This window comes from Sinocyclocheilus grahami, unplaced genomic scaffold (genome assembly GCF_001515645.1).
Source record: "Sinocyclocheilus grahami isolate Dianchi unplaced genomic scaffold, SAMN03320097.WGS_v1.1 scaffold790.1, whole genome shotgun sequence".
Taxonomy (NCBI): Eukaryota; Metazoa; Chordata; class Actinopteri; order Cypriniformes; family Cyprinidae; genus Sinocyclocheilus; species Sinocyclocheilus grahami.
The window spans coordinates 461,922-489,107 of record NW_015505969.1 but is presented as its reverse complement, the minus strand read 5'-3'; the positions used below and the strand labels follow the sequence as shown (position 1 = coordinate 489,107).

Below are 27,186 nucleotides of genomic sequence, written 5' to 3'. Positions count from 1 at the left end.
GAGGTGCCCTTGAGCAAGGCACCGAACCCCCAACTGCTCCCCGGGCGCCACAGCAAAAAATGTCTGCCTACTGCTCCGGGTGTGTGTGTGTTCACTACTGTGTGTGTGCACTTTGGATGGGATAAATGCAGAGCACTAATTCCGAGTATGGGTCACCATACTTGGCCACATGTCACGTCACTAAAGCAGTCAATTGGTGGTAGTATTGCAGCAACTTGAAACAAGCAGTGGTGACGCTTCCACCAGGAGAGGTGCTATTTTTATAATTTGGCCCATCTGGTCAGAGAGGTTCCTGAAAGTAGAGAGAGAGGAAGAGAGAGAGAGATATTAGAGAATAAGAGATGATCCAGTTCAGTACATTAAAGGGTTCCTCTCAGCATGGCCTGAAGTCCTGAATTATTTCAGCTGAATTACAGGAGGGAGAGGCTGAGCTGCCTGTAAAGGTGTGGAAACTGTTGGAAAGAGGGGGGAAAAAAGAAAAAAAACATGAAGGAAATAAGAAGCCAGACTGGCTCTAACTTACTGCAGTAACGCAGCTGTAGAGAGCCATCCAACAGAGGCAGTTATTTCTCAGAAGTTTTCAAGATCCTGCTAACGGTTCATGCATGTTCGTCTTGGGATGATGAAATCTTTTTCCTCTCCTTTAAAGATACTGACCTAGGGGAATGATGCTAGCTTGGACAAAATAAGCATGTTGGAAGGCATCTGTGCTCCAGGTTCTGAACATTTCTGGTAACCAGGTCATACCTGATCAAGCTGGTTTCTGGAACATTCACTGGTGCCCACTGGAGGAAAGTGCCACAGTTTGTGTCTGATAGGCTAATGAGGCCCTAAACCTAACCCCCTACCCCTACCCAAATTAAATCTATATGTAGTGTGGCACCTTGGCCACGGTGGTCTATGACCTCTGACCAACTTGACCAAGATGATCCACCACAGGAAACCAAGTACACCAGCGTGTAGTCCATCTGATCAACTAGCTAAGCTAGCTTTGTCCAGCTAGAAACCATGTAAATCCTGCCACTAGTAAGTGAAGGCAATTTATCATCAGATACATTGTTTGTCACTTACTTAAAAAAATAATAATTTTGTGAAAATACATTGATTAATTTTGTGACTCTACATCCCTGTTATTAAAGATTAAACCTGTCCTCTCTCTATCAGATGGGTTAATGGACTGCATGGACCCGGATTGCTGTTTGCAGACATGTCACACCACGTCTCTGTGTGTGGGCTCTCCTGATCCACTGGATATTATCCAGGAAACCCAGATCTCTTCCACTCTGAGCACCCTGCAGTTTTTCTACCAGCGTGTCCGCTTTCTGGTGGGCCGGGACAGTACCCACGTCATCCCTGGCGCCAACCCCTTTGATGGCATGTAAGTATTTCAGTAGTAATGTTCACAGTTGTTGTGCAGTTTCTTGCAGTTCTCTTTTCCATATTTATCCCAAATCCCAATTCCCTATAGTGGTAATATTAAGATCAATCAGTAACTATAAGTAGATTTGTAGTCCATCTGATCAACTAGCTAAGCTAGCTTTGTCCAGCTAGAAACCATGTAAATCCTGCCACTAGTAAGTGAAGGCAATTTATCATCAGATACATTGTTTGTCACTTACTTAAAAAAAATAATAATTTTGTGAAAATACATTGATTAATTTTGTGACTCTACATCCCTGTTATTAAAGATTAAACCTGTCCTCTCTCTATCAGATGGGTTAATGGACTGCATGGACCCGGATTGCTGTTTGCAGACATGTCACACCACGTCTCTGTGTGTGGGCTCTCCTGATCCACTGGATATTATCCAGGAAACCCAGATCTCTTCCACTCTGAGCACCCTGCAGTTTTTCTACCAGCGTGTCCGCTTTCTGGTGGGCCGGGACAGTACCCACGTCATCCCTGGCGCCAACCCCTTTGATGGCATGTAAGTATTTCAGTAGTAATGTTCACAGTTGTTGTGCAGTTTCTTGCAGTTCTCTTTTCCATATTTATCCCAAATCCCAATTCACTATAGTGGTAATATTAAGATCAATCAGTAACTATAAGTAGATGCTGTCAATCCATCTACAACTCTAGTTCCTGTAAACAAACAGGGCATGGGGCTCATCCCAAGGTGCCCCAAAGATGTTTCACATGAGAGAACAGTGCTGTCACTGTGTGATCCCATATGACTTTTCATCTTTTGCCTCCATTTGTGGCGTTCCCTTTTTATCTGTAAACAATACCTAGAACGCCACTTTTGCATTTGTATCCCACTCTTGCACTGGTCTCTTCCCTCTCTCTCTTTCTGTTCTAAATTGAAATGAGCACAAAAGATGCTACTAGAGATTTGGGGAAAAAGTTGTGCTCCTTTGAAATGTCGTAGAGTATCCCCGCATTTCCTTTCATGAAAGTAGAGCTGACATTTCAAAGGCAAAAATGAAAATGTAACAAACAAATGAGCATTTTTTTTGAGCTCTCCATGGAGAATGTCTCTAATGGTGCCAACCAGGGTACATTGACGTTTTGATTCATAGCTCCATAAGGCATAATGTGCCAAAGAGGTCTTCGATTCAAAGCCTTCTGTTTTTAGACCTTGTCTTGCTTTGTTCATTTGGAAACTCAAGTGGAAATTTCTTGTTTAGAGGGGTTTTGGATCAGTGAACAGTCCTTCCCTGAACTATAGTGAGCAGGGTATTGTTTTTACATCTCTTAAATGGCCATTTCCCACAGTTCAGCTCAGACTCTGTACCAAATGGCCTTTTTTTGTTGCCTCTGGCAAGCACGGACTCCCTTTGTCAAATCTGCGCTGTCCTAATGAGACTCTGATCACTTCAAAGCTGTCCAGCGCTCTCCTTCATGCACTCATTTCAGTCCTATCTGCCAGACGTTCTTCTGTTGCATAAATCACTGCGCCCTCAATCAACTCGTGTCCGATGCGCATAACCTCATGCAAAGATGAAACACTAGACTTTGTTTGATATAGCCTTTTGTGAACATGTCACCCGGTATTCATGAAATGCTCTTGTAATGCCCTGTGACATTTTCTCAAGGTGACATTTTTGAGATGCTCTGTAGGGAGTCTTCCGATACCCTCTTCATTATTTCAAGATGAGAGTCTCGGCCTACCCTTCATCAGCATCATCTCCAAAGAAAAAAAAGAGACAAATAAATAAAAGCTTTAGAAGTTGGCCAGCAGTCGCAAGATCGGAGACCTCGATTCACCTAAAAATATCAGGGCTGATATATAATTTATTACCTCTTCATTCCTCCGCCCACTGACAGATATGAGAGAGGCTGACAGCCGCCCAGATGGACCTCTTAGACATAGCCGCAGTCGGTCTAAAAGAGCCCCTTGCCATCACCTGATCAGGCCTTTTTATTGATTCCACAACCACTTCTGCATGCTCAGAGACATGTCGAAAATGCACATCTGACATGTCCAACCACAAGAAAGCAAGACACCTGGGAATGATCAAAGTCACCTCTCATCCCTGTTTTACAAGACTCACCTGTCTGAAACTTTTTGAATGTTCTTCCAATGTTCTTTAACCTTTACAGCATGAGCTCTGTTTATCTGAACACCATGGATCGCACAAACGAATAAATGTGCTTGCCTGGAGATGCACTTGGGTCAAGTTGTTTGCCTGCTGCATCTGAGTGTACTTAGCCCCTTTTACCATCATGTGGAGATGGCAGAGGGGGTGGGGGCAGCCTGAGATGACCCATTATTTCTCTCCATTTAGCCTATTTAGAATACATCACAGTTTCTGCGAAAGGGAAGAACTGCTGTTCACAGATATAATGTAAGTGAGGGAGCATGTTTGTATTTAGCCCCTCTTATGAAGCTTTTTAAGTAATTAGCAGTGCTTACTAAGACTTCATGCCAAGACTTTAGATGGATTGACAACAAAATTAAGAACAGTGATGCTAAGCTGTACTTTTGTTGCCAAGTTGTTTAGCAATGCCCTGATAATAACCCTAGTATCATAGTGACTGTTTACAGAAGCAAATCTAATTAGCTTGTTAGCTTTACAGTGCTAAAGAAACTTGCTGCAAGTTTTATTTAATAATTCCACTTCAGCAAAGAGTTTGCAAGCATTAATTTTGCCTATTAACCATTTCAGCCTTTTTTTAACCTTTTTCAAACACACAAGCGTTCAGACCACTGCTTCTTAGCGCTCCCAGAAGCTGCCTCTCAGGACAGTTTAGCATGCTTTGCTTCATAGTTATTTAAGATGTCTTTTCTAATATCAAGTCAAACCTGGCCTGCAGTTTGCTTCTATTACATAGTTGCCAATGCAGTGCTACACAAGGTGGTATCTCTGTTGTTTATAAACCTCCTTGCACTTTTATCTGCCATTCCGACTATCTTGAGAGAGGGGTTTGCTGAATAAATAAACTTTAGACTTTTTGTCTAGACCACTTCACTGTTCCTCCTTTCTCCTTTATCTTCTTCAGATGTATTTAATATCAATATTTAAATCATTTGTCGTAGAGTTGTTGAATCAGCTCGGCATATTTCGCTGTGGCTCAGTTCCACTCAGTGCACCCTGTGAAAACCTGCATCGCTGCCCCTTCTGAATGGGAACACTCTAAATCAAACTGTCACCTCGAGCAATGTTGTAGATAGAAAAAAGCTTTACACATTATCTCTCGCTCTCTCTCCCTTTCTGTCTTTCCACCCTCTTATTTAGTGATCTTTCTTTGTCACTTCTTCTCTATTTTCTATTCAACTTGAGTTCGCAGTCTGATAATAGACATTGTGGTGGGGCTCTGCACTTGTGCGCTATCTTTCCTAGCTTTGTTTACAGGGGCACAGAGCTGAGCCAAGGACTGCTGAAGGTGAGAGGGTGCTTAAATTAGCATAAAGTTAGCCTCTCTGGGACAGGGATATTGTTGGGTCTGTGATCTTGCCCGCAGTAAGGACAGGAAGGGGCCAGCCTCTTACACACCAGTGTTAATTGTTCCGCTACCTGGCAAATGTTTAATACCTAATGCCTTCATAGAAACAGGCTCAATGTGTAATTTTTTCCTAGGTACTTTTTTTTTCTTTAACCTAGCTGATGTGTGTAATTTTTTGGATGTTAATGTACTTTAATGTTTCAAAAGCTTTACACATTATCTCTCGCTCTCTCTCCCTTTCTGTCTTTCCACCCTCTTATTTAGTGATCTTTCTTTGTCACTTCTTCTCTCTCTATTTTCTATTCAACTTGAGTTCGCAGTCTGATAATAGACATTGTGGTGGGGCTCTGCACTTGTGCGCTATCTCTCCTAGCTTTGTTTACAGGGGCACAGAGCTGAGCCAAGGACTGCTGAAGGTGAGAGGGTGCTTAAATTAGCATAAAGTTAGCCTCTCTGGGACAGGGATATTGTTGGGTCTGTGATCTTGCCCGCAGTAAGGACAGGAAGGGGCCAGCCTCTTACACACCAGTGTTAATTGTTCCGCTACCTGGCAAATGTTTAATACCTAATGCCTTCATAGAAACAGGCTCAATGTGTAATTTTTTCCTAGGTACTTTTTTTTTCTTTAACCTAGCTGATGTGTGTAATTTTTTGGATGTTAATGTACTTTAATGTTTTATTTTAATGTGCAAGCCATTTCTTGCGAAATGCCGATTATTCAATCAAATGAATCGCATACATCAATACCAGATATTACATCATGTGGCAGATTTACATTACAAAAAGAGACCCTCTAATTTTCATATAATATTTTTTATATATATATATGTTTTATTTTTTGTTTTTTTGTCCTTCATAATCTCCAGCCTGAACAGCATGAAGCCTGATTAAAAATCTCTAACGCTATGAGTCATAAGTCGTCAAGCGGGGAGTTGTTTTGTAATTGGTCAGGATTTTAAGAAACTGTGTTTGACTTTTTCATATCGATCAGTAAGTCGGAGCTCCTGAAGCAGACAGATAACATCAGATAGAGGCAGTTTCAAGCCCAGATATCTGTTGTGACTGAAAGCACTCGTACCTCCGCATTGTTCTCTCAAACGCTTTTTTTTTCTTTAACCTAGCTGATGTGTGTAATTTTTTGGATGTTAATGTACTTTAATGTTTTATTTTAATGTGCAAGCCATTTCTTGCGAAATGCCGATTATTCAATCAAATGAATCGCATACATCAATACCAGATATTACATCATGTCGCAGATTTACATTACAAAAAGAGACCCTCTAATTTTCATATAATATTTTTAATATATATATATATATGTTTTATTTTTTGTTTTTTTGTCCTTCATAATCTCCAGCCTGAACAGCATGAAGCCTGATTAAAAATCTCTAACGCTATGAGTCATAAGTCGTCAAGCGGGGAGTTGTTTTGTAATTGGTCAGGATTTTAAGAAACTGTGTTTGACTTTTTCATATCGATCAGTAAGTCGGAGCTCCTGAAGCAGACAGATAACATCAGATAGAGGCAGTTTCAAGCCCAGATATCTGTTGTGACTGAAAGCACTCGTACCTCCGCATTGTTCTCTCAAACAGTAGGAATGACACAAACACTATCCTATTTTTTTCCTCTTATCTTTTGCTTCTCACACAGGAAACCCCGCTGAGGTTTCCTCAGAGTGGTTTAATTTATTATATGTGTTTACAAATAGCATCTGATGCTTTTCTAACACGACATAACCTGTTTTACTCACTATGATTTTAATTTTTTTTAACCTTGCAGTCATGCCTGTGTTATCCGGGGGCAAGTAGTGACTTCAGATGGGACACCACTGGTCGGTGTAAATATCAGCTTCATTAACAAACCAGCCTATGGGTATACCATCACCAGACAGGATGGCAGGTAAGTTGCAGTATGGATGAAATGGTGTTTGAAGATGTAGGTTAGTAATTAAAATGGAAATATATTGGAATTTTTCATGTCACCATCGTTATGCATGCACATTTAACCCACATCTGTGCACTCTAACTGCTCTCTGTATGGCAGAATGTTCTATAATGTGCTGGAAATAAAATTGGAGGACAATTTTACTCCCAGCATACCATTGCACATTTTGCTGTTTTCTTGGATGGTGCTTTTTGTAGCCATAAACAATCTTCAGTCTCCCTGGCTCTCTCTTTTTTTTCCCTCTATTTGCTCGTAAACACATGGTCTCCCTCCCACAACAGCCCATCAAGCACTGCAAGAACAGATTCAGTACGGCATGAAATCACCAATGCACCTGTTTGCTTGCTTAAAATGGGAAAGCTGTCTTAACTGATTTTGTTTGATTGTGGTCTGTTCTATACTGGTGCCTTTGCTTTTTAAATTACTTGTTTCTCTACTTCCAAAGAGGTCCCTCTGCTTCTCTGCCAACCGCTAGAGTCTGACTGGCCAAGTAACATGCAGTGGATATTTGTGTAATACAAAATTTAGCCTAAAGTCAGACTCAGGAAATCCTAAAAGCCATCCATTATACATCTGCCTTGATGTATTGAGTCACTTATGCAACCCTGATTCCCTGAAGGAGAGAGAGGAATGCTGTGTCACGTAATCAAGAACCACTGAGCTATAGACAGTAGATTTAGAAGACATCACGTGATTATTAATGTAGTGGAAGTCATGTGAGGTTCCTTCCCCCTTGCAACCAAAAATATCTCAATATAAATATGAGAATAGGTTTGGGGGATCCAGATAACAAACTAAGAATGTTTAAGTAACGTTACCATTAAAGGGGTGGTTGATTGCGATTTCACTTTCTTAATGTTAGTTAGTGTGTAATGTTGCTGTTTGAGCATAAACAATATCTGCAAAGTTATGAAGCTGAAAGTTCAATGCAAACGGAGATATCGTTTTTTAAATTTCTGGCAGTTTAATGCCTACAAAAACGGCTGGTAGGGACTACAACGATTTAGTTCCCGGGTTCGTGATGTAACAAACCCAGATAAACCCTGCCCTCGGGAAAAGGCAGCAAAGGGGGCGAGGCCATGCTGCGCTGCTTAAGAGAAAAGGAAGAGAAAACTAGAGGTGCATGTAAAAATCTATTCATATATGAACCGAGATTCTGTCTTCTAACGATTCTAATGGATTCACAAGTTTCAAAATCAGTGTTCTAAAGCAGCGATTCTTAATACTGTTCCTCGCATCCCCCTGCTCTGCACACGCTCTGCATCTCTCTCTCTCTCTCTCTCTCTCTCTCACTCTCATTCAGCTCAGCTCCAACAATAAACTGTTCCAATTATACACTTATTTTCACATAGCTATGAGAAGCATTAAACATGAACAACAAACAAAAACCATAGACCTACCATTAAGAGCCTTGCTTGCACAGGTCCTGCGCGACCCTCTTCAATAATATCCTCTGCGTCTCAATCGGGCTCAAACTGATAAGCGACATTAACGACGCCGTTGTTTACAATACAACCGGAGCACATGCCGCTGTGGTGAGGGGCGGGACGTTTAGACACACACTAGAGGCACAACACACTGGACTAGCTAACCAATCAGAGCCCATCGCCTATTTCTGAGGGAGGGGCTTCATTAAAGCAGGAAATGATCAGCGTGTTAATAGGAGAAGGGACAGAGCGATGTGGAATAAAGATAAATGATGTTTTATTTATTTTTAGTCATTTATCAGACACTTTTATCCAAAGCGACTTACAAATGAGGACAACTGAAGCAATCAATTGTAGTATTAAAACAACTAAAAACAGATCCAAAACTAAAAGCTAAAACTTTATAAATACTACCTATACACATTTTAAAAATAAAGAGATTAAATAAAAATGACAAATGCATACAACAAAATTAACTTAACATTTAAATGAAAGACAAAAAATAAAGCTAAAAACAATTAAAAATAGTAAAGAACAAAAGGTATAAGAGTATAATAATGATTCTAACATAACACTAAGTCAAATACCAAAAAACAACTACATATGTGTATGTACAACCACACACACATACATATATACATACACATATATGTGAAAAATAATGTTTTTTTTTAACTAACCATTAACACATGTTAGACTGCACCCCATAAACACAATCAAGCCTAGAAATAAACCAGTAAACCAATCCTTTAAGTTATGCAAATGTTATTTCTAAATGTTATCTGAACGTTTAAAATTACCACTATTTGAAATGTTTAGAAACTTTTTTTTTCTTGGATATGTGGACATTAGAATATATGAGGAACGTTCCATTTTATCATTTGCAAACGTGGAAACTTTACTTTTGAATGTTCTCTGCATTAATAGCATCTGAAGCAAGTAGTTTGTAGTAACGTTTAAAAAAAACATTACACGAATGTCCAACTAAAATGTTCTATGAGCAATGTTTAAATAATGTTTTTGTGCTAACGTGTTGAGAACATTAATAAATACCAGATAACGTTTAATGTTCTTTTAACATTATTAGAAGAGCGTTTGTTCATCCGTTTTGTTACCAGCGGCACAGGCAATAACGTCAGCCGCGCATTCTCGCTCTCTTCTCTCCACTGAAGCATCTGAAGCAAGTAGTTTGTAGTAACGTTTAAAAAAAACATTACACGAATGTCCAACTAAAATGTTCTATGAGCAATGTTTAAATAATGTTTTTGTGCTAACGTGTTGAGAACATTAATAAATACCAGATAACGTTTAATGTTCTTTTAACATTATTAGAAGAGCGTTTGTTCATCCGTTTTGTTACCAGCGGCACAGGCAATAACGTCAGCCGCGCATTCTCGCTCTCTTCTCTCCAACGACCCCTTCTCTCTCATACACGTCTCATTCACGCCGGTTAAATGCTTGTATTGCGCATTATTTTAGTCATTCCCGCAGGTTTTGCACTTACACCAAAAGCGCGCGCACCAGAACTGATCAATATTAGTGGAGCGCACACAAGCCGCACTCATTCTCAAACCGCTTGTGAGCCACAAATACCAAAATGAGTAGCTAACTGCGCTAAAACGTTCAAATACATACAAAATTATGTCAGATTGCCAGTCTTGGCGAGTATCCAGTTAAGAACGCATGTTGTGTATCATGGGTCTGTTTACACCTGGTCACTTCATGCGTTTTTTTTCTGATCGGATAGCTATCCGATTGTGAAAAGTAGGGATGCACCACTTTTTTCAGAACGAGTCCGATACTTTCATTTTTGGTACTCGCCGATACCGATATCGATACCTGTATACCTGTATGATCTCACGCATCGTGCAGCTTTACAGTCTTTCCACCGACAAGAGATCGTCTGATGATTGTGCAAAAGGATGTACAAGAGTGGATATTTCTGTAACTATAATTTACGAAAAACAAAGATTAAAATGCGGTCTACGTCGAAGACTTGAAGCACATACAGGAGGTGAATAATAACTGATTAACTGATTATTTTTTCTTCTTTATAGCACTCTAGATCAAATGTCTATTTTACAACGATGAACAGTCATAATATAATCTGTCCCCCCACAGTTTTGTAAGGAACACTAATCGAACAGAAAGTAAAATCACGATATAGTAGTGTGCTTATCATTTGGCAAAGAATGGTTGCGGCGGGGGATTCAAAGAAAATGCAGTGTTCACGCGCAGCTGATGATTGACGTCTCCATTCAGTCAGTAAAAACCACATGTGCTGTGAGTTTAACCTGCTTCTTTTATGACTCCTCCGTATCATGTTTAAGTTGCATACATTTGTTTCTTGCATTGATTTTACATTAGTAGCAATTTTGCACTTTGACCGTCAGTTTAAGATAATATAACTATACAGTATTTTATTATTGTGTGTATCGGATAGTTTACAAAATCAAATGATTGGGACACTTTTTGACATTTAAATGGCTTGGAAAAGTGTCCCAATCAACCTAAATTCTACTCAAGTGTCCCAATCAAGCTCAATTCACCCTACTCTTTGAAATCATGATTGCATTACAGTATGTTGTTTTAAACCCCAAATATTTTCCTTATAACTTCATTACATTTTACTTATAACTTCACTATAATTATTCATTAATGATTATTTAGTTATTTGTAATGTTAATGTTAAAAATAATACAAAAATTGAAAGTAGTTTCAATGTAGTTAGCTACTTTTTGATAGTAACTTGTAGTGTAGCTAGCTACTTTTTCAGAAGGGTAGCTTGAATGTAGCTTAACTACTTTCATTTACGAGTAGCTTGTAGCTGGTCAAGCTACAGTTTCAGAGTAGCTTCCCCAACACTGTTTATAACATTTTTGTGTGAATTTAACCATATATGTCAGACTCGGGACTCACAACCATATTCTGGCACTGTGTGAACATAGCCTCAGTTCAGTTCAGAGGACTAAAAGTGGGTGGCTTCGACCTGTTTGGGGTCTTAAGCCATCGATCTGGCTAACCCCTTTGGGTTAACTCTGTGTTCCTTCAAAGTGTGCAGTGAAAGGCTGAATGCACTAATAAAGTGTGTCACCCGTGCCTGAGGTGCTTGTGTGATTGATAATAGGCCTGTGAATCACTCATCGATTGGCATGGCAGCCTTTAGGGCCATGTGCATGCCCGTGTAATGGATATATGTGTGCGTGTCTTTCATCACATGTGACTGGCCGGCTAGCTTTTACTGCAGATTCACGTTGACTCTATACAGCTGCATTAAATGCACACATGCTTTCTCTTGCAGACACTTACCTAAAAGCACGCTCTGTTCAAACTCCCACAGCGCACAGACAAATGCTCACATTTTAGCAAGGGCACGACAACAAGGGCAAAGCAGACCTTTGTTTATCAGCCGTGCCAATGAAAGCTCTGTGAATAGCCCTTTGGGATGTGTAGTTGAATTAATGTTCAAGCAGCGTGAGGTGTGACTACAGATGCACACCACATCTATGCCGACCCTGAGAACAAAGACACACAGTACAGCGCATTCTAAGAGTCAACATATCACATATTGCTAATCGACTGTTTGTGTTGTAGGCGTATTCGGCACGAAAGTGCATTTGTGCTTTCATGTCTACCAGAGCGTGTTGTAAAGGTGTGTATCCTCGTGATGATACACAAGAAAGCAGATCTGGATTTGTACACAATCAGTCATCTAGCAAGCCACATACACGATAGCCTGCATACAGCTTCCTATTCCGTTTCTGATTAGCGGAGTGAACAACAGAGCTCTCTGATTAGTGCGACTCTATATGCAGAGCGTGTGCCACCTTTGTAGCGTTGTTGTAAAGTTATGTTAGCGCAGACAGCTTCGCACGCACAGATCAATAATACTTTACCCTTCCCTTAAATGTCATTTCCCCTCTCACCTCCTTTATCAAAGCGTACCGTGCCACCGCTCAACAAAGACACTCAGCGGTGTATGCACGGCTACTGCGGCGGAGAGGAATCTTGCCAGTTTATTCCTCAATAGAGACTAACGACATTGCACACCACCCATTCATGCAGATTTTATTAATGCAAATTCAAAAGCACAGCGTATTAGACTGAGCCAATGGTTCATTGTATTCCAGTCACATTGTGTAGCTGCCAGATAAAAACCATCCCAACTAACTGAATCCGAGTCCTTTTCAATTGAATCCTGTCATTTAGAGAAACATAATGAATTACAACCTTTATTAAGTCTGGTTTTGATGGCAGTACAGAGTAACGGTGAATAATGTTGATTAAAATGTTAGTAAATGGTATTATGAGATAATGAAATGCCATTGTAATTTTACTGAATAGGAAATCAAAACACCGTTTTCAAGGGTGTGATGGTTGGCATACTTTACGACACTATTAAATTCTAACACATGTATAAATGGAATAATTCAACAGATAAGTAGTTGTAGAGAATTGCGATGTGATAAGTATAAAAACTTAAAATAAGTGGTTCATGCTTATCTTAAAATAATAGTTCACCCAAATATGAAAGCTCTTTCATTCAAACGATGAGAGTGTAAACTAGTATTTGTATTAGGTTAAAAACCGGGGTACAAACGCTATGGTAAAATTGACACTAATTAGATGATACAGTTCACCAAAAATCACACTATGACAAAAAAAAAATCAAACCAAAAAGCAAACCTTTAACATTAATAATGTAAAAAAACATATTCTTTTTAAACCGTATTTAATAATTATTTTTAAAAGTTTTTAATAAACTGTGAATATTATAAACAGTATTGTAACTATATATACTGTGTATATGTATATGTGTGTATATATATATATATATATAAAACATTTTAAATAAAAGATGTGTGAAAAAGCATTTGTTTTGTGTGCTTTCCTGAAGCTCAAACATCAGTATCATGGGTTTGATTCTTAGAGAATGTAAAAATGTACATTTTGAATGCAGTGTAAGATTCTTTGGATGCATGTATATATGATATGATAATTGACATACATAAAAAAAATTCATTTTGGGTCTGTGTAGCTGCCATTAATGATGAAATATGCAGGTCAAATTAACCTCCAAATATCATAATCATAATATGCACATTCAACAACACATCAGCGTGTTAAAACATCATAAGTTAGCCTTTATTTATGACTCAAAATGGGTCAGTTTGCAACATAATATAAGGGAAAGAGTAATTTTAGGGTAGAGGTTTTACTATTAGGGACAATGGTGATCGTTAATGGATAGTTCCTTGTGGGGCTTGAACCAACAACCTTATGGTTACCAACCCAGATTTTAATAAACACAACTGCAAAGCTAAAATTTCTGAAAGACAACTACTCTATATTCTAACATTATTGAAAATTAATGAATGGCTTTATCTCAATAGCTAACCAAACATGCTCTCTCTGTTTCAGCTTCGACTTGGTGAGTAACGGGGGCGTGGCCGTAGCCCTGCGGTTTGAGCGCGCTCCGTTCATCACTCAGGAGCATACCTTGTGGTTGCCGTGGGGACGCTTCTTTGTCATGGACACCATTGTGATGAGACACGAGGTCAATGACATCCCCAGCTGTGACCTGAGCAGCTTCACCCGTCCCATGCCCATCGTCCTGCCTGCCCCGTTGACGGCGTTTGCTGGGACCTGCGTCGAGAGGGGCAACGTCGTTCCAGAGATTCAGGTGATAAGCTATACAGAGGAAGTGAAAAATATGTTACGATTCAAAATGGGTACAGTTGAGTGAGTGAAAAAAAAAGTGAAGTGACATGTGGCCAAGTATGGTGACCCATACTTGGAATTAGTGCTCTGCATTTACCCATCCAAAGTGCACACACACAGCAGTGAACACACACAAACCGTGAACACACACCCGGAGCAGTGGGCAGCCATTTATGCTGCGGCGCCCGGGGAGCAGTTGGGGGTTCGGTGCCTTGCTCAAGGGCACCTCAGTCGTGGTATTGAAGGTGGAAGAGAGCGCTGTACATTCACTCCCCCCACCGACAATCCCTGCCGGTACGAGACTCGAACCCACAGCCTTTGGGTTATGAGTCCGACTCTCTAACCATTAGGCCACGACTTCCCCCTTGATCTGTTAATATAACCAAAAACATGTGGGTGGGGCAAAATGATATTGGCCAATAGTGTCCAATTTCATTTATTAAAGTTTAACCAATCGAATCGGAGTAGACTGAATCCCTCCCTATATAATTTACCCCACTAAATATTCTGTTTCAATTAAAAATACAACACGTTATGAAGTTAAAGTTGGCTTGAAATAAAAATGTGAAATTCTTTATCCATGTTATTGATCTTACTGTAGGCGATTTATGCCTACATATATTTCATTTTTTTGTACTTCACCATTCCAGTTAAATGACAGACTTCCAGATTTTTCTATAAGTTTTGTCCTTTTAAACTCCGCCCCTTTCTCACAAGCAACTGAATGCTCACATTCTGATCTACCACTGTCCAGTCAACAACCAATAGATAAAGTCCCCGCCCTATTTTTTTTTCCTTTCCTATAAACTCTTTCACTTGGATGTACGTCACAATAGATTGCTATTTCAGTTGTATCGGGAATTTAATTACATTTTGCATGCCATTTTGTGTGTTTAAAAAGCTTGTTTTTATGATTTTTTTGCTGTATTTTTGTGTTCATTTTAACTTTTAAGACTAATGTTTTTTTTAAAAGTCTGATTCTTGTTTAGTCTGACAGTTACAGACTGTTCAAAATTGTACGGCTATCTCAGACATGAAAAACGTGGTAATTTGCCACGATTGATTCCAGACTAGTGCCGATTCCAGACTAGTTCATAATGATGTTCTGATAGACAGCAGGGGCAGATATTGGGAAATGTACATCAGAAGGGAATGGAGGAGGCTCTGTCTCGGGTGGCAGTCCTGTGATTTTATCTCCTGTGTGTAATTGGGCAGAGATACACAGTCCAATTTACTACGCCAGACATTTTCTGAAGAACGATAATTACATTTAGATGAAAGCAGCATGAAAGCTTTTTGAGTCTGACTCCTGGATGAGCTTTGCATTTGGTGCAAAAAAAAAATCCCTGTTTTGGATTTGAGGGACTGTCATCAAGATTTTATGTGTTTAAGTTTGTGTATGTTAATTTCATTGCATCCAAGTGTGTCTATAGATATATTTTAATATGCACATATATATGTGTGTGTGTGCGTTTGAGTTCTGATTGCTCTACTTGTACCTGTGTGCAACCTTCCTAATTATTTTGTCGTCGTCTTTGGTTTACAAGATAAATGAGTCAGGCTCACAAGCATTGTGCTGTCTGGGCTATTAATATCGGCACAAATCTGTCCCATCCCAAATGTTGAGGCGGTTTATTCACACACACTTACATGTGCACCTACACACACCCACACACAGAGTTTTCACAGGTTTACAAACGGAAACGTCTATGGAAGTGCTTTTCTTATCAGTGTGTATTGACGCAGTAATGATCAGCTGTGTTTATTGGTCAGCTTTGTGCTTGACTGTGATAAAGGAGCGATACACTGAGAGTTAATGAGAGCTCTTCAGTGAACAATGAGAAACCTCTGAGCCACTAAGGCGTTGTTAATGATGCCCGTGTGACTTAGACGTATGCATTGCTTTACACTGAGTGAGTTGCTCACTTGTTATTATAGTTGAGTAATTTGAAGGTTTCTGGGTCACATTTCAACCCCAAATTAGGAGGGAATAAAAATAAATGATATTAAGAAGATTTGTCTGGAACTATGGTTGTTCTAGTGTAATTGCACAAAATTACAAAAATATTTTTGAATAGTACCAGCAACATTTGTGGAGTGGAGAGGTTAAATCAGAAAGTGGAACGCAAAAGAATAATACTGTTTAATAATTCAGTATTAATTATGTAAGGGAAACAGGTCAATTTAGCTCAAAGGGAATCATTTAAGATTTTAAAGGGAACTCCACCAATAATATGTAAAGGAATTAGGACAGAATCACTGTTTTACGGCTGATCACTGAGACGGCCAGCGATTCAGTGAACGAGCCGTATGACATAAATTCTGCAATGGATATCTATATCCAAAATATAGTGAAAACACTATTAATTAGGCACTTAAGTATATTTTTGCTCTTCCCTGTACACACTCTCCTTTTCTGTCCTCTCTTTCCCACCTCTATCATGTGTTTCCAAACCATTCCGGTTGTCTCTCGACGACGCTCTACGGTCACACGCAGACGGCAACGCAATGTTGCTAACCTGCATCCTATCTCTACATCCTCTACTGCACCTCTTTCTTTCTCTATGGGTCTCTGGAATTGTCAGTCAGCTGTCAACAAAGCAGACTTCATTTCTTCTTTTTCTTTAAACTCCACACTTAGCATCTTGGGCTTGACTGAGACCTGGATTCGTCCAGAAGACTCAGCAACCCCAGCTGCTCTTTCGAACAATTTCTCTTTCTCTCATACCCCCCCTCAGGTTGGCCGGGGTGGGGGCACTGGTCTGCTCATTTCTAACAATTGGAAATACTCAACCCACTCTCCCCTATGCAATTACAACTCATTTGAATCTCATGTGATCACTATAACAGCTCCCGTAAAACTCCAGGTTGTGGTAATTTACCGCCCTCCTGGGCAAATTCTATCCGCCTTCCTAGAAGAGATGGATGGGCTGCTGTTCTCATTCCCGGTGAACATCGGACCAAACTTAGGGCAGCTGAGAGAAAATGGTGCAAATCAAAAGATCCGTCAGACCTAAGTATGTATCAGTCTTTGCTTTCATCTTTCTCTGCTGAAGTCCATACTGCCAAATCTTCATACTTCCACAACAAGATCAACAGCGCTCCAGACACACGTAATCTCTTCAAAACTTTCCATTCTCTCCTCTGTCCCCCTCCACCACCTCCTACCACTTCTATAACAGCTGATTATTTTGCCACATTCTTCACAGACAAAACCAGAACAATCAGTAGCCAATTCTCAGCCCCACACACACAGGACTTCAAACCAACCCCACCCACTGCAAAAACTATCACTGTTTAATAAGAATAATGCTGTTCAGGCCTTCATCAGGGCTAGAAGTTTGCAAGTGGGAAAAGACTCATTTAAACACTTTTTTTTTTAAATAGGTAACCATAAGAGGCTACTGGCCTGATGTGTGATCATTTATCTGATATATGACAAAATATTCTTTATTTAGTTTCACTTTCTGTTTTCTTTTCTTTTTTTTCTTTTTGGACTCGCATGTGTCGCTGGTACTGGTCAAAGAATGCTGGAAAAATGATGTATCTTGCTTTCCACAAAAATATTAATCATAAAAGCTTATATAAGCCAGTATGGCCAATATAAGATTCCATGTGACACTGAAGAGTGTAAGTAATGACTGCTGAAAATTCAGCTTTGCCATCACAGGAATAACTTAAATTTATACATTTAATAAAATGTATTAACATACTGTAGAAAACGGTTCTTTTAAATTGTAATAATATTTCACAATATTACTGTTTTACAGTCTTTTTGATCAAATAAACGGAGCCTCGGTGAGCCTAGAGACTTCTTTAAAAAACAAATCTTTTCAAGTGTTTTTTTTTATATAATAGCTTTTTTCTTTCTCTTTGAGGTGAAATATGGCCTAGATTCACCCAATAATTAGTATTTTTGCACTGTATAATAAAACGTCTGCTGTGAAAAAATTAATTCATTCTCATTTGCGTATATACCGGAGATGCTAAATAATGCAAACACTTCTCAGCAGGGTGCATCTCCCACAAAATTAGCCGATTTGTTACAGTTTACTCTGTTTTCTTGTAACTAATATGAACGTTTTCACCTGTCTCTCTCTCTCTCTCCAGACCCTCCAGGAGGAAGTGTGGATCCCAGGTACAGATGTACGTTTGAGCTACCTGAGCAGCAGGACGTCGGGGTATAAGTCCCTCCTGCGCATCTCCCTGACCCACTCCACCATCCCGTTCAGCCTGATGAAGGTGCACCTCATGGTGGCCGTCGAGGGAAGGCTCTTCAGGAAGTGGTTCTCAGCTGCGCCTAACCTCTCCTATGACTTTGTCTGGGACAAGGCAGATGTCTACAGCCAAAAAGTTTATGGGCTGTCTGAGGCGTTCGGTGAGTGGGGAATGAAGTTTGTCAGTGTCACATTGCTCAGGGCTGTTGACGTCCTCAAGTTCAAATGTGTTTATTCTTCACTCCCACTAGTGTCTGTGGGTTTCGAGTACGAATCCTGCCCGGATCTGATCCTCTGGGAGAAGCGGACAGCCGTCCTGCAGGGATACGAGACCATTGCGTCCAACTTGGGCGGCTGGAGCGTGGACAAACATCATGCTCTGAATATCCAAAGTGGTGAGTTAGTACATGCAGAAGCATGAAAGCTATTCAAATGCTCACAAACACACAGTTGCTTATTAATGATCAGATCTGCTGAGTTTTCCCCATTGTGGAAATTCTCATAAATGTTCACTGCTTGCTAAAGATGAACACTTGTTGCTGTTGAGTGGTGATTTCTGTATGACAGGACCTTATTTGAGTTGAACAGGTCAATTTTCCTACTGCTGCTGAATTGTCTCTGAAATCAGGGATTGCGTAAACTGCTCTGTTCAGTTCCTGTCAAGTATTATTTTTGCCAGCGCACAGGTGCTCTTATCTCAGTAAATGAGGCGTACGTGCAGCACAAGTATTAGGAGTGCAGGTGGCAGCTTGGTCTGTCACTAAAACCCAGCGCTGTCAACATGAGGACTTCCGGTAAAATTTGCTCAAATTCTTCAAGTGTCAACTCTCTCTCACTCTCTCTTTTTCCAAGTGAATTTACTACCATTTGGTTTACATTGAAGCTTGTTTTAATGTCTTCTGTTTATTAATTGATTCTCCTTGGATCCACGCTCACTCTGTAGTTTTTGCCCTCAAATTATTCGCACAGAGTGCAATGCAAAATAAGTGAATGCAAAATTTAATTAGGCTCTATGAAAAGTGTTCACACCTGAATGAAACTTAATCACACTCATGTGAAATGAATTGCTGCCAAAAAAACAGACAAAACATTTTTTTTGAAAAAAACAGGCTTTGCAAAAAATCTGTAAAACAGAAAGAAAATTAGTCACTCTCATGAGAAATTACAAGTTTTTGTTTGTAAAGCTGAAAGAAACTTTACTGCACTCAGGCAAAATTAGTTAAACTTTTTTTTTTTGCCCTAATACTATTCACAATGAACATGCCACAACATTTCATGAGGGTATGCTAGAAGTTTAGGGTTTGTGAAAATGTATTTTACAAAGAAAGTGAATCGCTCTACGGTTTTTCACATGCTTTAATGCACAACCCATTCAACTTACAAAAAACTTTTTAAACATCTCCTACACATTTATCTGGAATACTTTTGGGTGCAAAAGGTTATACGTTACTGATCAGTAATTTTTATTTTTCAAAAACCTTTACCAGCAGGTAAATGTATTCCTAAATTGCCAGATTTGCTTTAAAGCTTCAAGGAAATGTACTGTTTCAGTTGAAAGCCTTTTACACAGTGAAATTTGCGGTGAATTTTCGAGCTTGATGAGAATACGCCTTTGCATCAGCTCTAGTAAAACCCACCTGCAGTTCCAGCCAATCAGCATGGACGGTCTGAAAATGCTGTAATTTAGCATCTCTCAAAACACGGCACGATTCAACAGGTGCTTAGAGAGAAAACAGTGCACAATGAAAATCACTGAAAATTGAGTTTCGCAATCTTTGCCACTCTGCCACTTTTGAATGGCATTTGCGGTGAGCTGTTAAACACTGGAGATTCATTGAGGCATGCCGTGGAGATTCAGATTGACTGATAATAAGAGGAAGTTGTCTTTCATTCTGTGACTGTGGACCTTCACTTAGCTGGTTTCTATACAGAAGCATCTGGCTGTGCGAGTGAAAAATAACTCCTTTCGATAAATGAATTCAGTTCCGTTTAGCACATCTCGATCCTGCTGGTTATTTAGCTAAATCCTTTCTCAAGCGCCATCCGTCCCATAGCTCTGTGACAGAGAAAAGCTCCATACAATTACATTTAATGTCATTAAATTTGAGCAGAACTGAATCAGCTTTAAAGTCTCCGCTTCTCATATCCGATAAAACCTATTGATTTACTGCAGAGGGAAGGCTATTCTGTACATTTCTGCCATATGGACATCAACTTGAGATAGTTACCACTGATAAGATATGTTGTGGCAAAAACAATTACTAACAAAATAGCATCACAGAGTAAGAGACAAGGAATCAAATTATATTTAAGGAAAGAAGTTTATTTTCCTTAAAGAGGTATGTTCATGTTTCAGCAGCTACCCTGAAGCACAACAGACCTGAAATCACACTGAAAGCAGACAGCCTTATTATACTGTTATCATCCCCCACTTCTTGCAGGTTTTCCTTAAACCAAACCTAGATGTATTCAGAAAAAACAATGGTCTTTCTAACCCCCTGGGATTTTATTATCTTCTTTTCTGCACTGAAGAGTTCAAAGGCTCTTTCTGACCATTTGTTTTTACTGTTTGTTTGTGTGCCTTCACACCCGTGAGGCCAGAAGTACTAAACCTTCTGTCTTTTCTGATTAAATTACCCGCCCTAAAGACTTCAAAGGCTCTCTGTTTTACTGTGTGATGTCTTTGTTGCATTTCAGGTGACATACATAAAGAGAAAAACATTAATTTTCCTACAACAGATATTACTAAATATAATGTAGAAACTTTAATTTTCTGTAAAGCTGCTTTGCAACGATTTGCATTGTGAAAAGCGCTATACAAATAAAATTTAATTGAATGGTTTTGGGAAAATTACAATGAATGGGCAAAATACTTATGACGTCTCTCTCTTTGTCACTCAGGTATCCTGCACAAGGGTAACGGCGAGAACATCTTTATTTCTCAGCAACCCCCAGTCATCGGAAGCATCATGGGTAACGGGCGGAGGCGCAGTATCTCCTGTCCAAGCTGCAACGGGCTGGCGGATGGAAATAAGCTGCTCGCACCTGTAGCTTTAGCCTGTGGGTCGGATGGCAGTCTGTACGTGGGGGATTTCAACTACATCCGTCGGATCTTCACCACAGGAAATGTCACAAGTGTCTTAGAGCTCAGGTTTGGCATTCTGCATGTGCATAGATACACAAACATTCGCCTACCCACCAAAATGACAAGTTGCTTGTAGATCCTGTTATATGAGTTGCTCACAAACCAAAAGGTATCTGACTATCAGTACTTGGAAAGCACAGGAATGATGCTATTGGAATCTGTGTGTCATTCGTTCAGTCGTTTTTTGTTTAATATTGAAAGTAGAAAAATGAGAAAACATCTACTTTTTTTCCAAAAAAGCTAAAAACAAGAATTCAGCTTAATTATTCGTTTTTCGTTCAGGGGTGGAAAAATTGATACACAGCTTGAATATTCGATTTCTACATGTGGGCGGGAATTAAACGTCCCTTTCTGCTGATTGGTCAGCGAAGATCAAACCGTTGCCAGCATCAGTTCTTCCTCAGTTCCGCACAGCAGAATAATAGTCCTCCGCTGCTGCAGGTCTATGGATTCTTAACGCATTTATTGCAACTACATTTAATCTTTTTCTCACCAAACAACCAGACTTGCGAATAGCTCGACACAATCTGTACAGGGGCAGAGCCTAGACAGGGCTTTCTTCTATGTAGATATAAATTATATGCTTTGCATCATCAGCTGGGCATGGCAGGGTATGATATGATATGATGGCTGTCAAATTAAATACTTTAAACACTAATATAAAAAGGAAAGAATAATGCATTGACTTGGGTATATAACGTTCACGCAAGAACAACCGGAGATACATACTCTTCTGAGTTTTATAATGTAGTCTTTTGTTTTATTAAAATTGATTCAAATTGATATCTCATAAGAATATGCGCTTGTGCATGGCGCGAGTTGCTGAGCAAGATTTTCAGTAACTTGCCATTTCGGTGTGTTTCTCACCAAACCCTACAGTATACATTCAGAACGCTTGGAATATACGCCACAAGTTGCATTTGATTATTTTGCGACACACAAAACATTGCACACAAAAAAAAGTGAAAGTCACCATTCTCTGCCTTTAACTGGGCAAGTGCCAGCAGGACACTTATGCAGGATACGGTAATGCAAATGATTACGTGGACCCCCTGGCACTTTGAGAACCGCTGGTCTACACAGAAGAAAACCCTGTCTAAGCTCTGCCCTGGTACGGATTGTGTCGAGCTATTCGTTAGTCTGGTTGTTTGATGAAAAAAAGATGAAATGTAGTTGCAATAAAGGCGTTAAGAATTACGTACACCTTCAGCAGTGGCGGGCTATTATTCTGATGCGCAGAACTGCGGAAAAACTGATGACTGCAGTTACGGCACGGTTTGATCTTCATCTGACCAATCAGTAATCGAATATTCAAGCTGTTTATTCAAAATAAAATAAATTAAAAATTAAGCAGATTTCTTGTTTTTCGTTTTTTGGAGAAAAAAAAAATGAAAAAAACGAAAAAAGAGCCATTTTCTCATTTTTCTACTTTCAGTATTAAATCAAAAAACGAATGAACGAATGATACACGGATTTATTGGCCTTTCACTATATTAGAAATGGTTTACCCCAAAAATAAAAATGTTGTTGTTGTTGGTTACTCACCATCATTCCAAACCTGTCTGACTTTAATGATCGCAACGACTAGGATTTGTTCCACAGAAGAGAATACATGATGACAGAATTTTCAGTTTTTGGGGGTAAACTATTTCTTTAAATGTAATTGCTATTGCTCAGAAATGTATAGGATGAATACGAACCTTGCTAAAAATTTCATTCACCTTTCCTTTGAATCTAATAATCATGCATGCATATCCAAGATGTCTTTTTAAGAGCAAATCATCTAGAAAGCATTACTTAATTATTGGCCACGGTCATTTGATAAATCTTTTTTAAAGAGGAAATCCACATATACTCATAAAGCCACAACATCCACCTGGATGCATTTTGGAGATGTACTGCGGATGAACAAACTTTTTACAAATGACATTTCCAGATGAAAATCACAAATTAAATAGATGTCTAGGTTCTCAACTGGTTTTGCTTTAGGACCCAGATTTTAGTGACTCAAAACACAATAATAATAATAATAATTTTAATATGTTCAAATATTACATTTTATTTATATGTTTAGCATTGTTTTTCCATATTAGGACAGACCTGTGACCCATTTTGGCTTGTGACCCACCAGTTGAGAATCACTTGCCTAAGCAGCATATAGTATGTGTGCTATGAGGGAATCCTTTTTGTTCATATTTCTATTCATGAATACAGTAGATATGCTTGTAGCTCCATCTGAAGTAGTATAATTTTTTTCACTCTAACCTTTTATCTGTACATGAATGCATGAGCTAACCTATTTTCCCACTTTCTTCTTTTCATGCTGCTCTCACTAAATACAGAAATAAAGATTTCAGGCATAGGTAAGAGCTTTTCTAAAGAGTCATTCCAGTTATTGTGATGAATGAACATCAGCTAAACACTCTGTACAGTCTTTTGATGTACAGTTGCTTTTGTGGCCGCCTGTGGAATGCACCGCATGTGTTTTTCGTAAATTAAGGTGGACCAAGGAGTGCATTAAAACACATCCTCTCCAGATAGCAGTAAAACGGGCAGTGCTACGACTGAGCTCTGAAATAGTGCTGTAGATCAATAGAGACCAGTTTGATGCATGGGTAAACTCTCAAAGTGGGTTACCGCAACAACAAAAAAAAATGCTTAAATAATTGTGTACGTTAAGGAAACCAGAGTCAGGGCACATAATTTGAAATGTCAGACAGGAAGATGGAAAAGCGGTTACCAGCTTAGCATAAGCCCGGTATCAGCGTTTTTAAAAATTTCTCACCCTCAGGGGACTCGGCTTCCTTAAAGAATATAATTACCCACCCCTCCCTATTAGAAATACCCATGCTGCATTACCCACAATACAGCGTGATATTTCACCCTATGACAAATTACACATTCAAAGCGCCGTCGGATCTGAACACACAGTTCGTTAACATGTTTGATTTGACAAATGACAGCGTGGTTTCGAGGAAAAAAAAAAGCATCAGTCATCAAACTTCGATCTAAGCTTTCAAATATAACACACATCCTCCCTGTGGTGCTATGAACCCTTAATATGAGATGCGTGGCAAAACCATCTGTGGGTTTTGACAGGCGGCAGCGTGACAGCTAACAGTATGATGTTCAGGTATGACTGACAGGATATGAGCGGGTACTTGGCGAGAGGTTGGGTAAATTCAGGACACCTGCAAGCTTCAAAAATGCCCTATCCTTCATGATGAAGTCTCCGTTTAACCCTGCATCCTTGATCCTGTGGACGATTCCGTCAAGACAAGGGGTGGCATCACAGTGTGGACATAGAAACTTGAAATAGTGCTGTAGATCAATAGAGACCAGTTTGATGCATGGGTAAACTCTCAAAGTGGGTTACCGCAACAAAAAAAAAAAATGCTTAAATAATTGTGTACGTTAAGGAAACCAGAGTCAGGGCACATAATTTGAAATGTCAGACAGTATATGTTTAGCATTGTTTTTCCATATTAGGACAGACCTGTGACCCATTTTGGCTTGTGACCCACCAGTTGAGAATCACTTGCCTAAGCAGCATATAGTATGTGTGCTATGAGGGAATCCTTTTTGTTCATATTTCTATTCATGAATACAGTAGATATGCTTGTAGCTCCATCTGAAGTAGTATAATTTTTTTCACTCTAACCTTTTATCTGTACATGAATGCATGAGCTAACCTATTTTCCCACTTTCTTCTTTTCATGCTGCTCTCACTAAATACAGAAATAAAGATTTCAGGCATAGGTAAGAGCTTTTCTAAAGAGTCATTCCAGTTATTGTGATGAATGAACATCAGCTAAACACTCTGTACAGTCTTTTGATGTACAGTTGCTTTTGTGGCCGCCTGTGGAATGCACCGCATGTGTTTTTCGTAAATTAAGGTGGACCAAGGAGTGCATTAAAACACATCCTCTCCAGATAGCAGTAAAACGGGCAGTGCTACGACTGAGCTCTGAAATAGTGCTGTAGATCAATAGAGACCAGTTTGATGCATGGGTAAACTCTCAAAGTGGGTTACCGCAACAAAAAAAAAAAATGCTTAAATAATTGTGTACGTTAAGGAAACCAGAGTCAGGGCACATAATTTGAAATGTCAGACAGGAAGATGGAAAAGCGGTTACCAGCTTAGCATAAGCCCGGTATCAGCGTTTTTAAAAATTTCTCACCCTCAGGGGACTCGGCTTCCTTAAAGAATATAATTACCCACCCCTCCCTATTAGAAATACCCATGCTGCATTACCCACAATACAGCGTGATATTTCACCCTATGACAAATTACACATTCAAAGCGCCGTCGGATCTGAACACACAGTTCGTTAACATGTTTGATTTGACAAATGACAGCGTGGTTTCGAGGAAAAAAAAAAGCATCAGTCATCAAACTTCGATCTAAGCTTTCAAATATAACACACATCCTCCCTGTGGTGCTATGAACCCTTAATATGAGATGCGTGGCAAAACCATCTGTGGGTTTTGACAGGCGGCAGCGTGACAGCTAACAGTATGATGTTCAGGTATGACTGACAGGATATGAGCGGGTACTTGGCGAGAGGTTGGGTAAATTCAGGACACCTGCAAGCTTCAAAAATGCCCTATCCTTCATGATGAAGTCTCCGTTTAACCCTGCATCCTTGATCCTGTGGACGATTCCGTCAAGACAAGGGGTGGCATCACAGTGTGGACATAGAAACACAGGACCTTGTAAAATAAAAACAACTCCTAGTAGAACATGTTGTCATCTTGGAATTACGGTAGTTATGACATGGCGTGAACGCAGCTTAAACTCTGCAGAATCTCCAGGATGAGGACTGCTCATTACCGCGGGAAGTAGGGGTGCTGGGGGTGCTGCAGCACCCCCTGGAGTGTAGCCCACGAAAAAATGGGGGTGCTGGGGGTGCGGTGTTAAAAATAAATGAATGAACAATATGTAATACAAAATAAATAATATTCATTTTATTAATTAGTATATTCATTAAAATTCATTGAAAAAAGTAGCCTAAGCCTACAATGACAAGAAGCAACGGTTAAATATGAGTTAAGTTTAATCAAATTGACTGTGAAAGTCGTTTCAACTGTTTAAACGTATTAAACTGACTTAAAACATCATTTGTTGCCATGATTTTTGGATTATATTATAACCTGTAACATGTCTCTGCCGTTCCCAAATTAAGAATTAACAACAATTTCTACAGACAGCAATCAAATTGACTGTGAAAGTCGTTTCAACTGTTTAAACGTATTAAACTGACTTAAAACATAATTTGTTGCCATGATTTTTGGATTATATTATAACCTGTAACATGTCTCTGCCGTTCCCAAATTAAGAATTAACAACAATTTCTACAGACAGCAGAGAAAGAGCGAGAGCGTCTACCTCAGCAGCAACTAATCTCGCATTCTCACATCTGTAGCGCTTATTCTGATCTTTAACGTTAGGTGTTTCCTATTCTTGAAACAAAATTAATTCTTAAGGTTGATTCAATATTACTCTTAATGAAAAACACACACACACAACATCAACAATGCTACAATGACAAAGTCGCTTATATTAAACATTGAACTTCGCTTATATGAACAGATAAGAACAAATAAGATCTGTGGCGTAGTGTCTGGTTATGCAGGGTATGTAGGTGCATATGGTCCCGGGCAGTTTGGGGGCAATGAGGGAATGAATAGATCCCTGCACGGCCCTTGTCCAACAGCTTTATGAGAGTTTTCGGCCCGAGTCCAACTGGATCCCATGTCTTTTTTCTCTCTCTCTCTCTCTTCCCCATTACACAGCTATTAAAATAGTTCAGTTTTGGTTTTTAATGGCAAAGTGGTCATATTT

General features: G+C 39.4%; 1 protein-coding gene across 1 annotated transcript in view; it reads left to right on the top strand.

The window, feature by feature from the left end:
* Positions 1 to 27,186, top strand: part of LOC107561733 (teneurin-4-like) — a 264,331-nt gene that overhangs the window by 185,507 nt on the left and 51,638 nt on the right. Inside the window, exons 15-20 of the mRNA XM_016246207.1 lie at positions 1,165 to 1,378; positions 6,667 to 6,786; positions 13,680 to 13,941; positions 18,090 to 18,357; positions 18,448 to 18,591; positions 21,098 to 21,347. Of these exons, the coding sequence (XP_016101693.1) occupies positions 1,165 to 1,378; positions 6,667 to 6,786; positions 13,680 to 13,941; positions 18,090 to 18,357; positions 18,448 to 18,591; positions 21,098 to 21,347 (1,258 nt within the window). The remainder of the gene's footprint in view (positions 1 to 1,164; positions 1,379 to 6,666; positions 6,787 to 13,679; positions 13,942 to 18,089; positions 18,358 to 18,447; positions 18,592 to 21,097; positions 21,348 to 27,186) is intronic.